General features: G+C 45.2%; 1 protein-coding gene across 1 annotated transcript in view; it reads left to right on the top strand.

Moving 5' to 3' along the window:
• The window catches only part of LOC126298424 (rapamycin-insensitive companion of mTOR-like), a gene marked incomplete in the record, with an annotated part of 194,615 nt that overhangs the window by 93,053 nt on the left and 86,884 nt on the right, over positions 1-14,678 (top strand). The window contains 1 exon segment of the mRNA XM_049989753.1: positions 11,313-11,556. Within this exon segment, the coding sequence (XP_049845710.1) occupies positions 11,313-11,556 (244 nt within the window).

Raw genomic sequence — 14,678 nt, 5'->3', positions numbered from 1 at the left:
CACGTCGTCTACCACCTCTGTAACCACGAATTCTCTAGCTCGGATGTTCTCTTTGGAAGGCCTTCCCTCTACTCTTATTACTGAGAATATTCTGCAATTTACCTCTTCTGATTTTGCGGATTTTTGTGCCTGTCACAGCGTCATGCATGTCACGGCTCCTCCGTTCCATCCACGGTCAAATGGTGAGGCTGAACGACTGGCCCGCACATTTAAGGTTCAGATGAGGAAACTCCTGACTACTTCTGCTGCTGATAATACACTTCTCCAATTTCTGGCTTCTTACCGTTTCACCCCCATGGGCGACCACAGCCCAGCTGAGCTCTTACGTGGCCAACAGCTCTGCATGCTACTTCATTTTCTGCGGCCTTCCACCTCACGGGCACGGGTGCCTTCGCTTGGCCGGTTCACCGCCGGCGACCTTGTATGGGTACAGGGATATGGCAGGCAGCCAAAATGGAGTCCTGGCCACATCTTAAAACACCGTGGCCAACGCCTGTATGAAATCCAGACGGACACGGGTGTTGCAATGCGTCATTCGGACCAGCTTCGGCCTCGTGTGCCACCAACGCCTGTTCCAGATGCTGCTACACCACCTTTGGCTCTACCTGATGCTCGGGACCCTGGAATCTCTCATTACTCACAACGCAGTCCTCTCACCATCATATCGGTGACAGCACAAGAACTGACGCCAACAGGAGACGTGGCCATGCAGGAACCAGATGACCATCTGTTGGAGCAACTCTATTCGCCTTCTTCTCCTACGGACGCGAAAACATCGCCCATGTCTCCTGTTATAACAACCGGACTTGCCGCAATGGGCAGATTGGTGCTATGCCCCAGCAGATTCGACCCCCATGTGTCCCGTCATCTCGACCCGTTATCATCGGGGACACTTCTGTCTGTACTGTAAGCCTCCTCCTCGAGACATTACGGCCGGTCAAACACCACCTATGGATGTTAGCAATCTACAGGCCACCTCCACAAGACCTGTGCAGAAACTGCAAGGGGGGGGGGGGGGGGGGAAGTGTTGTGACGCGTCGATCTTTCAAAGTGCCACCTCACAGTTACGCGCGTCCTCTACATGCGGCGCTGTCTGCCAGCCATGCAGCAACAGCGCTACCTAAGGGGCCAGCCAGCCAGCAGCCGCTAGACTCGGACTCAGTTACAATTTGACTGTTAAAGTGTATCCACGTCTTACTCTGTTTACTTGATCTGTGACTTACAGGTATTGCGTCGTCCTTGAAATATATTTGTTCAACTTGAAGTTATAACATACATAAACGTATAAGTTAGCACCCATGATACCTCAATAGCTTCTAACTGCATAGGAACACTCGTGAAGGAATTTTCCACTGGAAGAGGAGTAATGCAGGGTGACTCTATATCCATGAAACTATTTATAGCACTTCTTGAAATGGCTAATTCCAATATCATTTGGAAAGGGGAACTGGAATAAATGAGAAAAGACTCACTAATGTAAGATCAGCAGGTGATACAGTAGGTCTAGCTAAAAATATGATGCATTCTCAATAAAGGATTTTTCAGATAGCTATGAAAAACTGGGCCTTAAGATAAACCTATCCAAAACAAATACAAGGAGTGTTCAACTAGTCATGCAATACTTTTTTTCCTCAGCCAATTTCAGTTGAAAAAAATCAGGAACTTGTTGTGGGACATCATGGAAGATTCCCACTTCATGAAGTTCCGATATGTGGCGGTGCTATACATAGCCTTCAGAATGGTGTGTGTAATAGAGGTATGTTCCTAGCAGAGAGCTGTAATTGACTTTCTTTTGGCAGAAAGCTAGAGTATCATAAATATTCACAGGTGGTTGCACAATATCTACAGAGACCTGGCTGTGAAGAAAGGCACAGTGAGCCATTCGATGAGGTGTGTCTCATCATCCAAAGTTGCACAAACCTGTCCGATCTCCCACGTGCTGGCCACCTGCAAACAACTGTAACTCCTACAATTTTGGAACATGTAGCCACTCTCATTTGAGGTGATCAACAGATCACAATAAAACACCCAGTTGCATAACTGCATGTCTCTGTTGGTAGTACTGACACTAGCTCACCAGTTGCGTTACTGAAAGTTGTGTGGCCACTGGGTTCCTCCTGGCCTAACAGAAGGTCATAAAGAGCGGCAAAGGACCATATTTGCAGAATTTCTTGCTTATTACAAGGCTGATCGTGACAGATTTTTGTGAACATAATCACATTTGATGGAACATTGATTCCTCACTTCAAACCAGAAACAAAACAACAGTGCCAGGAGTGGCAGCACACCGCCTCTCCTCTGAAGAAAAAGTTGAAAGCCACATCTTTAGCTGGTAGAGCCAGGGCAATGGTCTTCTTGGTCTCTGAAGGGGATATTCTGATTGATTTCCTCCTTCGTGATGCAACAATAAACTCTGAAGAGTATTGTACTACTCTCAGGAAATTGAAGAAATGATTTCAGCGTGTTCATTCCCACAAAAATGCAAATGAACGTATAAATCTCCATGACAACACAAGCCCTCACAGAAGTCTGTATACCCGAGAGTAGCTCACAAAACTTCATTGGACTATTTTTCCCCATCCTCTCTACAGCCCCGATCTCGCACTTTCTGAGTTTCATCTGTTTGGCCAAATGAAGTGTGCGAAGCAGTATGTTTATGATGGGGTGGTTATTGATGTAGAAAGACCTCGCCTCCAACATTGGCCAGTATAGTGATACCATGTGGATATACAAGTCCTCCCAGTAAGTTGAGATAAGGGCATCAGATTGAACGGAAATTATGTTGGAAAATACAGTTTTGTGGCCAAAAGAGTGGCGAATAGTATGGTGTATTGGAATCCTGAATAAAACTCACTTGCTTTCAGAATAAAAAACCACTTGTGGTACGTATTGAATACCTATCATATACACATAACAAAGGGTAACTGCAAGACAAATAATATTGAAAAGTTGTTTAAAAATTGTTAATGAATATGTTTATCTGAGATCCTGTAATTTTCTACCAAACATAGCTTGGTTGGAGGGATTATGTAAGAAATGCAACCAGTTTAAACCCAGTATGCCAGCAAACTTAGAAATACAATAAATAAATAAATAATAAAAAAATTATTTTTGAACAGTGTGTTCTTACCACACAAACATCTGGCTGTGAATTTTTTATTTTAAAAGAGTTTTTCAGAAGAAAACTTTGGACAGCTCAGTGAGCTATGGAAATGCCTCTCCTAGGTCTCATTAAGGAAGATGGGAAAAGAAATGAAGTCATAAGAGCAATAACATGCCCAAAGGAACAGACATCACAATATATAATTGAGGTGACGACAGCTAATGATCACTTCAGTGAAGATGCATACCAGGCCTGAACTCGTAAAGAAATTTGTGAATAGCCGCAAGCAATGAGAATAATGGGCGAGGGACACTACATTAGTAGTGTGTGGATAAAGTGAGAATTTGGGTCTGATGGGAGGCATGCTAGCATAGTCCACACAGTAGTGATGACCACTGTGTGTGGATGGTCCAGTGATGAGTGCATCAGCCTAGGAAGCCGGAGAACTGGGCTCGAATCATGGTCCAGCACAAGTTTTCGACATTGGCTCTTGACATAGTATATTGGCCATTGGCTCTTGACACCTGTCGGTGCTTCCTGCTGCAGCAGTGTGGTGTTTATGCCATGTGGTGAGGCAATCTCGGTAAGCAAGATCAGCCTACTTGTCTATAACAACTGGCAACCAAGACAGTGAGAGGTTGTAACACCCATTGTGATTTCATGTTGGAGAAGTCACAGTATTAAATATCCCCAGCAGTAAGCATCTATTGTTCCTTTGTATGCCAGAACACCCAGCAAATTTTAAATATTATATATTTTTTAAAGCAGTAACTAGAAACTACAGTCTGTCACCTTTATGAAGACAGCGAGGAATATCAGCCAAAATATAATAGTGTTTAATCACACGACACTGTCACACATTTAAATGAATTGTATTGGAATGAACTTTGGGTGCTAAAGACTAACCTGTCTGGATAGGTATTGCACAATGTCACATTTAAGTTAAAAGCACTAAGGGGAAAAAAATCTTGCATTTCTGAAGAGGTATCAAGATTTCAATTAATAGCTAAGTTTCTAGGGATATGCATCAGCCTCTGTTCCACCAAAGCAATAATCATTGCCAGTGGGCAGACTGAGCCCTGCTGCATGACAGAATTCACCATTTTCACAGTAGGCTCGATGGTACTAACAGAAGATTGATGATCCTGCATGTATTGTTAGGTAGCAAACCGATGAGAATAGACTGCGAGAAGATCAGCAGACTGACATAGTTCCAAACCAACGTATCAAATACAACTGTGTCTGGCCACCAAAAGCCAAAATTGACCTGACTGTCACCACATGCTCGCAATGAAATGCCCATCATCAACACATCTGGATGCTTGTGAACCTGTTCAAATGAACCAGCTGCACAAGTGGTACCCAAAGGGCTCAAGTTCGTAGGGACTCCAAAATGGGTACGCACATATGAAGTAATAGTGTTGTTAGATATCTCGCTTCATGACCTACCCAGGGCACCAGATAGAAGCAGAGTACATCAGTCATGAGACAATCCATACTGTGCCATGTGCAAAGCCAGCATAAGCTAATATCTCAAAGGAAGAATGCCATGCCATGTTATAACATAGGAATTTTATACTGTTACAAGCTGGCAAGGCTAAAACATCTGTGATTATGAACTTAAGTGCGACGCTACTCCCAAAATAATTAGGCAGACACATACTTTAGTTAGAAACTCGAGATTACACTATGGCACAGCAAGAATGGTCATCCATCAAGCACTGAGGATCTATGTAGTACCTAAAGGTACCCAAGGAAGCACACCCCTTAAGGCCTGTAGTTAATTTTGTTAATTTGCCTACATACCTGCCAACAAAATTCTTAAAGAACAAACTGAGAAATCTGATGAGTCATACAGAATCATATGCTCAGGACTCTATACATTTCATCATGCACTTAAAGGGGCTACCAATTTTGCTCCTTAATGATGAACTTCAATGACAAATCCTTGATTAATGATATACCAGTACAGGATGTAATGAATATTTTACAAGAGCACATTACACTGAATACATGTTACCTCATGTGGGAATGCCTGATGACCACTAACTTGAAGTGGAAAGGCAACTTTTGTGAACAGAGAAATGCTGTGGTAAGGGGCACTCCCTTCTCTCACCAATAACTGGAGACCTGTTGATGGAAGCTTCATGGTGGAAATTGAAAAGGACAGTATGCCACATTTTCTGAGGGTGGTAGTCAGTAGGAAATTTGACAAGTAATTTAGATGCAGTTTGTTCAGAAAGCCAAAAAGCGTGGAAAGATACCTGAACAGTCTGTCTCATTATCACACCAAATCAGATTATCTTGGTGATTCATATATTTATGACACACTTGTATCTTGCTGCTAGTGCATGTGAGTGATTGTGCACCAAGTGTGGGGTCCCCATGCACGTGTGCTCAAATCAGGTGCCAACTGTATCAGCATGGGTAGGCCGCTGGAGACTACCTGTAGGAGGTGGGCATGTGGCGCGGTCTCCACTGCACCATCTGCTGGTGACTCGCATGTATATATATGTGTGCAGAGTGGCGCTGACTGACCCTCTCTGTTTTGATCTAGTTATATCACTCACATCTGTTGTTCTGTGTCTTGTTATGTGTGGATTCATGAGTAGCTGATTACTGTTATTGTTTTCAGAGGTTTATGAATAAAGCTATATTTGTGTTACATGGATCAGTTTTGTGTATTACTTAGTTACTACATGACTGGCAATGAGTTTGGAATAGTTTCCGTATTTGCAGTCTTTATGTACAGTTCTGTTAAATTAGTCATTATGGATGCTGTGCTACCAGCCCTGATTGAACAGCTTACTTCGGCAGTGACTACTTTGTCGGCTTCCATTAACATCCACCCAGTTTTCCTCCATATGATGATTCAGCTGTGGATTGGGAAGCTTACAAAAAAAACTAGGACAGCATTTTCTGGCTGTCAGTGTGACAGACTCAGATTTGTGCAAAGCCTCCTTCCACTCACAGATTCACCTTAGTATGTATCAATTACTGTGTCAGCTTGCCTCATTACAAGAACTCCGCAAACGAACCCATGTCCTAGCCACATGAGTTGGGGAAGTTTCTGGAATAGCGGGTGACCAAATTGAAAAGTTGGTCAATGTGGAAGTAGTGTCAAAAGATGCCCACTAGGATGACAGATAGCTTGCATGAGAAAGCAGCAGTGGTGGTGGTAAACATGTTGGGCCCAGTGCTGAGCAGCCCAAGGCTGGCCCAAGCATCCATGACCGTCACAGCACCAGCATCAAAAGTCTCTGTTTCCGTCTTTTCTCTTCTGTTTTGTCCAGCACAAACAATCGACATGCTCTAAGTGCTGGGCCAATTGTAATGCTTGCCACATTGCTGATACCGGGGTTGAGATGGATGCATTTCAGGCATTTGGATTTTCTATCACCAACGAAGTTCCCTTTTTGTCTGATCAGGTATCTTATTCTCATTTAGAAACACTGTGTGAGGAGTTTTCAAACTTGTTTTTGGAAAGTATAGGGTGCACTATGAATTTTTTTGCTCATATTTCTTTGAAATCCACAGCTCGGCCTCATATTTGTCATGTGTATTCTATTCCTATTGCCCTGAAAGATCAAGTGTAAGCAGAATTGGACAGACTTCAGTCAGTAATGGTGGCGCAACCTGTTATGACTAGTGAATGGTTGTGTCTACTGGTTGTAGTTGGAAGCCGTTGGGGAAACTTCACCTCTTCGGCAACTTCAGTACTAGCATCAGCGTGCAGTCGATCATGGATGCGTATCCTCTTCGATGATGGAAGGACCTATTGGCAAATGTAGGGTGGCCAGTATTTTTCTAAAATTGATTTGTATGAAGCATATCTGCAGAGCCCTTTGGACAAAGAGTCCTGGCGAGTTCTGGTTTTGAATGCTCCTTTTGGTCTCTGGCAACATTTGTGCCTTCCTTTTGGTATGGCTAGTGCCCCTGCTATTTCAAGTGATTTTTAGAGCAACTGATTATGCCTGTCCTGGGTTGTGTAATTATCTGTATGATGTTGTGACAGGCTCCTCCACAACCAACCAGTTGAAAAATTTGCTCACTTTGTTACCTGTCTTACAGTCTGCAGGCTTATGGTGTACTGTTGCAAAATCTCAGTTTTTTCAACCTTTTATTGTTTATTTGGGGTTCAAGGTCCAGTGGGATGGGGCCAGACCACATCTCTGCTGTTACATCTGTGCCTCGCTCCTCATCCACAAAGGAGCTTCAGGCCTTCCTAGGAAAGATAACCTACTACAATAAATCCCTGCCGGGAGCAGCCACATTGGTCCACCTGTTGCATGATTTGTTACGCAAGAATGTACCTTTTTGCTGGAGCCCGGATTGTGAACATGCTTTTCACATGTTCAAATCCAAACTATTCTGGGACTATTATTAAACTACATTCTCTCTAGATCAGCACATAGTTTTGGTGACTGATGCCTCACATTAGTGCACGGTGATGGTGATGGCTCTGAACGACCTATCGTGTTCCCGTGTAAATCTCTCACTTTGGCCCAACATCCTTACTCTCACGTGGAAAAAGAGGCTCTTGTCATAGTCTATGCTCTGGGGGGATTTTTTTGTTCTCTCCAGGTTTCACATTATTACTGAACATAAACTCTTGGTTTTCTTGTTTAATCCTCACACTTCCGTGCCTGAAAAGCCAACACACCACCTACAATGCTGGGTGTTGTTCTTGTCTTGCTACAATTACAAAATCCGTTTTCAACCTACATCTAAACGTGCCAGTGTGGACATCTTGTCCCATCTTCCTGTGGATTCTGATTCCAACTTTGATCTTCAAGATTTGCTTTGTTTCCATCTCAATATTGAAATGCAGGATGTGGTCGAGGGTTTACAAATTACGAGCTTGCGCATAGCAGCTGCTGGTTCTCCACCAGGTGGTTCAGTTTGTTCAACAGGACTGGCCAGATACACTGCTCGGTCGTGCTTTGAACAACCTGTGCAACTATTTTTCCTTATAGGATAACCTCTCTGTTTTTGACAGTGTTTTGCTGTTGTCCACAGACAACCTCTCTCCCAGAGTAGTCATATCCACTGCATTATGGTGCGAGGTTCTATGCCTTCTTCAGCAGAGCCATTGGGGAGCATTAAACTTTTAGCTAGGAGACATGCTTTTTTGCCCAGGGATTGTTGGCAAAATTGTCAGTTTTGAGGCAACTTGTGAACAGTGTGCCCAACAACAGGCAGCTCCCAGGGCATCTCTGTCTCCCTGGCCTGCTCCCCTGTATCCATGCGAACGCATTGTGGGTCTTTTCTTGATTTCCTATTGGCTCTTGGTTGTGGATGCATTTTAACGGTTTCTTTACATTCTCTGGTGCGTATCAACCATGCTGAGGTCACAATTCATATGCTTTTAAGAGATTTTCCTATTAAGGGGTTGCCTTGTATCTTGGTTTCCAATAATGGCTCCCAGTTCATATCACACACCTTTGAATTGTTTTGTTCTCATCGCGACATAAGTCATGTTATGGCTCCACCATTCCAGCCTCAATCAAATGGTGAGGCAGAGTGTCTAGTGGGTACATTCAAGTCACAAATGAAGAAGTTGTGGATTCTTTGTGGAATGATGTCCTTCTGTTTTCTGAGCAACTATTGCTTCACACCGATAGGAGAGTGGAGCTCAGCTGAGTTGCTTCACGGCTAGCAAGCATACAGACTCCTATACCTTCTGCAGCCTGTGCTGCACCTGCCTTGGTTGGGTTCATCTGACTGCTTTGCTCCTGAATCACCGGTGTGGAGGTAAGGGTTTGGTCGCCAGCCCAAGTGGATACCAGGCACTGTTGTCCACTACCAGAGACAACATCTTTAAGATGCCCATATGGCTGACGGGCTGGTGGCGCACCACTTTGTTCAGTTGCTCGTCAATTCACCACCAGAAGCTTCTGGTTTGTGGGTGCGGCCTCTGTCACCACAGCCTTTCCTGCTACCCTCCATGAGTGGCGGCTTGGGGTTCTTCCAGCCTCGGATCAGTTGTAGCCGTCTGTTGTTCTGGTCAGGGTACCTCACCTGGCCCCTCATCATCACCATCATCGCCACAGCCATTGTCACTGGTGGGTCCAGCCTCATCTGCTACACACTTTGACCTGCCTGCTGATGACAACTCGGAGAAGGTGATGGCAACCTCTGGTCCAGTGCTGTTGACAGTCGCCGTGCGGGCCCACTGCCCTCGGGCATGCCCGCGTCCTGCACTTTCTAGCCTTATTCTCCAGTGCATGCCCGGCACAATGTCCTGCCCCCTCCATCGGTATCGGTTGCTGCCACTCCATATCCAATGGATGTCTCTCTCATCGGGCAGCTGGCATCTCCTCCGTTGACTGGATGCCCAGTTCACACAAGGGAGAGGTGTTCTGTGTATCTTGCTTCTAGTGCATATGAGTGTAAGTACAGTGAGTGTGGTGTTACTGTGCATATGTGCTTGAATCATCCGCCAACTGTATCAGATCGCCCGACCACTATAGGCTGCCCATGGGAGGGAGTGCACGTGGTACAGTCTCCATTGCACAGTCTGTTGGCAACTCGCGCATATATATCTGCGGAGCAGGCCTGAGTGATCCCCTCTATGTTATCCAGTTGTACCGCTCACATCAGTTGTTCTGTGCCTTGTTACATGTGCGTTCATGAGATGTTTATTTCCATTGTTGTTCAGAGGTTTATGAACAAAACCATATACGTGGTTATCTGAATTGGTTTTGTGTATTGGTTACTACAAACAGGGGTTTACTGAGTCAGCAATACTGACAACCTAGAGGGCAAACTCTCTAAGCTACAATCCACTTTCAGGGCAAATGCCCATAGCAAGGGTACCATAAAAAAAAAAAAAGCTATGGAACAAGGGGGACACAAGATCAAGAGGACGCAGCAAGCACCACCATGACAAATCTCCTGCCTTTGATATGAACGAGGCATTAGTGATAGTGTGGAAAAGATTCTGTGCTGAGAGAGAATGAAACCCGCCTACTACAGCAACAATGAGGTAAGGGACTTTCTGGATTCCACTGACGATACCGTGAACGAGTTTTACATACCAGGGGCAGCTTAGCTATGATTGTGGACTGGTCTGTATTGGTGTGATGAGATGTCCTTTCAACACACACACACACTGATGAGCATTAACAACACACATAGGCATATCAGCATCCCAAATCAACAGTTGTGTAAAGGGAAGACAGGTGCTCTGAGACCGTACAATTTAAAGAAACCATTGCTCTAGTTAGGCAGCAGAATTGTTGAGATATCAAAATGGCTGTCCTAAATGAGCTGAGAGTAAGACCACAAACACTTGCCATCTTGGTTGCCAGTTAGTGCAGTCACTACAGGCTGACTGTGTCTGCAGAATTGTCCCAACATACACTGTAAAATATCGCCAGTGCAGGCTACAGAAATCGGTTACGCTCGGGTGCCACTGCCTACTATGTCATGAAGGCCACTTTCACTTGATATGCCAGTTACAACCAATAAAAATTAATATCAAATATCTACCCCCTTGATTCTGTCACCCAGTCAAAACATGGTATTCCAGAACACCAGCCACTTTCAGATACCATACACACAGCCGATACTACAAAGTACTGTCACTCAGATGAAGAATGCCTAAATAGGAGCTAAAATGTTGGTACTTTTATTACATTTGATGTGGCCCCATACACACGTAAGAATTTTATTGAAATTTAAGGATGTTGTCAATCACTTGAGACAAGCTTCCACGAACCATCAGGAAATATTGGACATAAAAAAAAAAATCTAAGTAATTTCTGACAGGGCTCTCTTATGGGTATACTTCAATCAGTTACACTTCACATTAATATTTTGTACTTGTGTACCAGGTGCCAGTGAGTGGCATTAAAATTAATTCCATTATATCCATTCTCGAACTCCCACCACCACCCCCACTCCCTTCACTGAGCATCTGCTTGGTGATGAAATGCTGAACTAATTCTTCACCTTGTTTCGTTCACTCTATTTTCCATGGTAGTTGGAGTTAAAATAATAATTTTATGTAATCTCTCTCTCTCTCTCTCTCTCTCTCTCTCTCTCTCTCTCTCTCTCTCTCTCTCTCTCTCTCTCTGCAGGAAAGTCAGTCACTTTACTATACTGGCATGTTAACATAGTTCTCTGATCATGGCAGATATATGTAAAAACTGTGGTGTATCACCTGTATGAATGTATTTAATTTTCCAATCAATTTTTCATGCAGATTGTTCACGTGCAGAATTGCAGTACTGAGAAAGAAATCTTGGAGTTGAAAGCAGCATTGTGGGTATGTGGACATGTAGCCACGTCAGTATCTGGATTATCACTTCTATCAGAGGAAGGTGTTGTGCAAGCAATAGTTAAAATAGCAGAAACTTCTGACGTTTACTCAATTCGTGGTACAGCTGTCTATGTTTTGGGACTGATTGCAACAACATTTCATGGAGCTAATGAACTACGAAAAGCAGGTAAATGCTGTTTATACTTTTATATTGAGCAGTTGTGTATAACAACTAAAGGATACATTTTTATTTAAAATCTTACTTTTATTTTTGTATCTTTGGAATTGTACAATATTTGGTTAAATGTAACTCTCATCTTAATTAAAAGATAAAGGTTATCTTCAGAAGCAAAATAGCACCAGCGATGTTCTTTGTGCTCCTCATAGCAGTACTGGAAATTATTAAAAGGAATATTTATCGGTTGATTTGCCACTGTTTCCATCAGGAAAAGGGAAGATTAAAGTGATGAGGGAGACCAGGACTCTGAGGTACACCAAAAATGCTGTTCATATTCTGAAGTATCTGCGCTAGCAAAATAGAAATGCAGAAAACACAACTCCAGAAACAATTTATTGGACTCATCAAAACAATAATACAGTCTCCAAAATAACAACAGACTTTATCCCAACTGGGGATTGTCACAAATATAAAATAACAAATAATAATAAAAAAGACCTGACTGTTCACGGGGAGCAATCACAATAAACAAGTCTTAAATGTCAAGATGTTGATCGACTATTCCAAGTCCATCTGCAAGAGATCAGCCAGCTAGAAGAGGCGTCTGGCAGTGGCTGCCAGCTCTGTATACTTCCAAGCGGTGCAGTGAACTGCCCTTTGCTAGCAGTGCACCACCCTATAAAGCCAGTTTGGCAGATGTATCTGCTGAAACTAAGTGCGCTCACGTGCCTGGCATATCAAAGTAGTTTCTGCCCAAGCTGCAATCTGTGGTGAAGCTGTTCTGCAGGCTCCGTGAATGGATAGTGATCCCTGGCAACCGTTGGTGTGGACCTGGTGTTTGTTGTGTTGTGACTACTGGTAAATATTTATCTTGATAACACAGACGTTGGTTTTCCTGGTGAATATAGGCCCTGTGATTTAGGTATCCCATGTTGGATGGACGTGAAGTAGGATGCCGATGCAGTAGGCATTACAATGTATGAAGTGGGCAGCCACAGCAGATTTCGCTCCCCCCCCCCTCTCCCTCCCCCAACTCCCAAGGGGTGAGTGGAAGGCTCATCTCGACATTGGGCTCTGGGGCCATCGGCCACAGGAGACCAGACCAGGGCAGGCACAGGCACAGGCACCGGCACACGATCCACGATCCACCTCCATGGGCATAGGGACCAGTGCCAGAGGGTCCACCTGGGGTGTGACTGGCGATTGTGGCAGTTGGGCGGGAAGAGAAGCACCGTCATCCCCAAGGGCCGACGGCCGTGGAGATGGCAAAGGAGCCGGGTGCGGACCACACCAGGGGTGAAGTTGCTTGGTGTGCTTCCGGCACACCGTGCTGGTGTTTGTTGAAGGTGACTGGCGCCATAGCTTGGCTGATGAGTGTGAGACCCTGGCAGGGACCCGCCAGGGACAATTCCGTATAAACACCATCGCCCAGACTGGATCCTGCAGAGAAAAGTGGGGCCTTGCCAAAAGCAGAGAAGCTGGGCGGAGAGAAGATGGAAACAGCAGAGACAAGGGGTACCAATGAGGGCGGCCATGAAGTTTTTCAGCTGGAGATGACCCATCCTGAACAGTTGATTCAGGTGATGGCTGGCGTCCACCCCCCGTCTAGTAGACATGCTGCCGGGCAAGCCATTTCGTCAGGACAATCCCCAAATGACCAACGTGCAGGTGCTCCAAGGCCCACTGTTGGAGGGATGGCGCCAGCACAACCTGCCAACGATCATTATCACCCAAGATGGGGAGGACCCTATCTCTGACAGACAGGTCGTGGCAGCAGTGCCAGTCGGCCTGGACTTCCGGCTGCTGGAACTGATGATGGTCGGACATCCACCCATGCTGAACGTGGAGCGTCGAGTCATGTGCAGTGCAGCTAGATTGGCATCCATCTGCAAATCAACTACTACCTCAGCAGCGGCGGCGTCCTGGGGGAAACCGGCAACTAGGTCAGCATCGAACTCATGGTTGGCACCCACTGGGAGGCAAGAGAGAAGATCCGTGTTTACGTGGAGAGCTGTGGCTCGAAAACGAGTGTTGTACGAATATTCCACGAGGAACAATGTCCAGCACTGGAGACTGCGAGCAGTCCTCATAGGGATGGCGGATGTAGCACCAAACAATGAGACCAGAGGCTTGTGATCAGTGTATGAGGTGAAGCAACAGCTGTAGATGAAATTGTGGAATTTCTTAAACTCAAAGATGCTGGCCAAGGCCGCCTCCTCAATTTGTTTGTAGTTAATTCTGATCCAGGGATAGCGTTTTGGAGATGAAGGCCACCGGGCACTCGACTCTGTTGATGATGTGAGACAAGATGTTGTGTGGTACGTCAGCCAAGGTGAGAGTCTTGGCGGGATCATAAGGGACCAGGCAAACTGGCATCAGGTGAGAAGACTTCAAACAGCGGAACACACTATCACAAGCCGGTGACCGGTCCCAGGTAATCTTCTTACGGAGGAGGCAGTGAATGGGTTCCACCAGAGCCGTGGCATGTGGGATAAAATGGCAGTAGTAGTTGAGTTGACACAGAACTGACTTGAGCTGGGAGATGTCGTACGGGGGTGGCAGCTGCTGAATAGCCTTGACATCTGGGGCAACAGTCGAATGCCATTAGTGCCCAAAACGTGCCTGAGGTAGGTCACCTGAGGAACAAGAAAAACAGATTTCTCCTTGTTGCAATGTAAGCCGGCACCCTGAAGAACATGGAAGAGCTGCCGGAGGTTCCAGGCCAAGTCCAGGTTGGAGCCGCCACTGACTAAGATGTCATCGAGCTAGTTAGCCAAACCCCCAGGATATCTCTTGTCAACGTTTCCAAATAGTGCTGGAAGATGGCTGGAGCACTGATGACCCCAAACAGAAGGCAGTTCTAACCGAAGAGCCCAAAAGGGGTATTGACTACCAAAATCGTTTTCGGCGAGTTGTCCAAAGGCAACTGGAGGTAGGCATCCCGCAGGTGAATTTTGACGAACACCTTTCCACCAGCCAACCTGGACAGGTTGTCATCAACCTTGGGTATGGAATAGGGGTCAATAACTCACTGAGCGTTGACAGTGGCCTTAAAATCCCCACAAACGTGAAGAGATCCATTTGGCTTCTCAAGGATCTCAAAGGGTGTTGCCCAATGACTATGGTGGAAT

The sequence above is a fragment of the Schistocerca gregaria genome, chromosome X, assembly GCF_023897955.1.
Source record: "Schistocerca gregaria isolate iqSchGreg1 chromosome X, iqSchGreg1.2, whole genome shotgun sequence".
NCBI lineage: Eukaryota > Metazoa > Arthropoda > Insecta > Orthoptera > Acrididae > Schistocerca > Schistocerca gregaria.
Note: the sequence above shows the minus strand (reverse complement) of the source record. Positions and strands in the feature narration are given on the sequence as shown.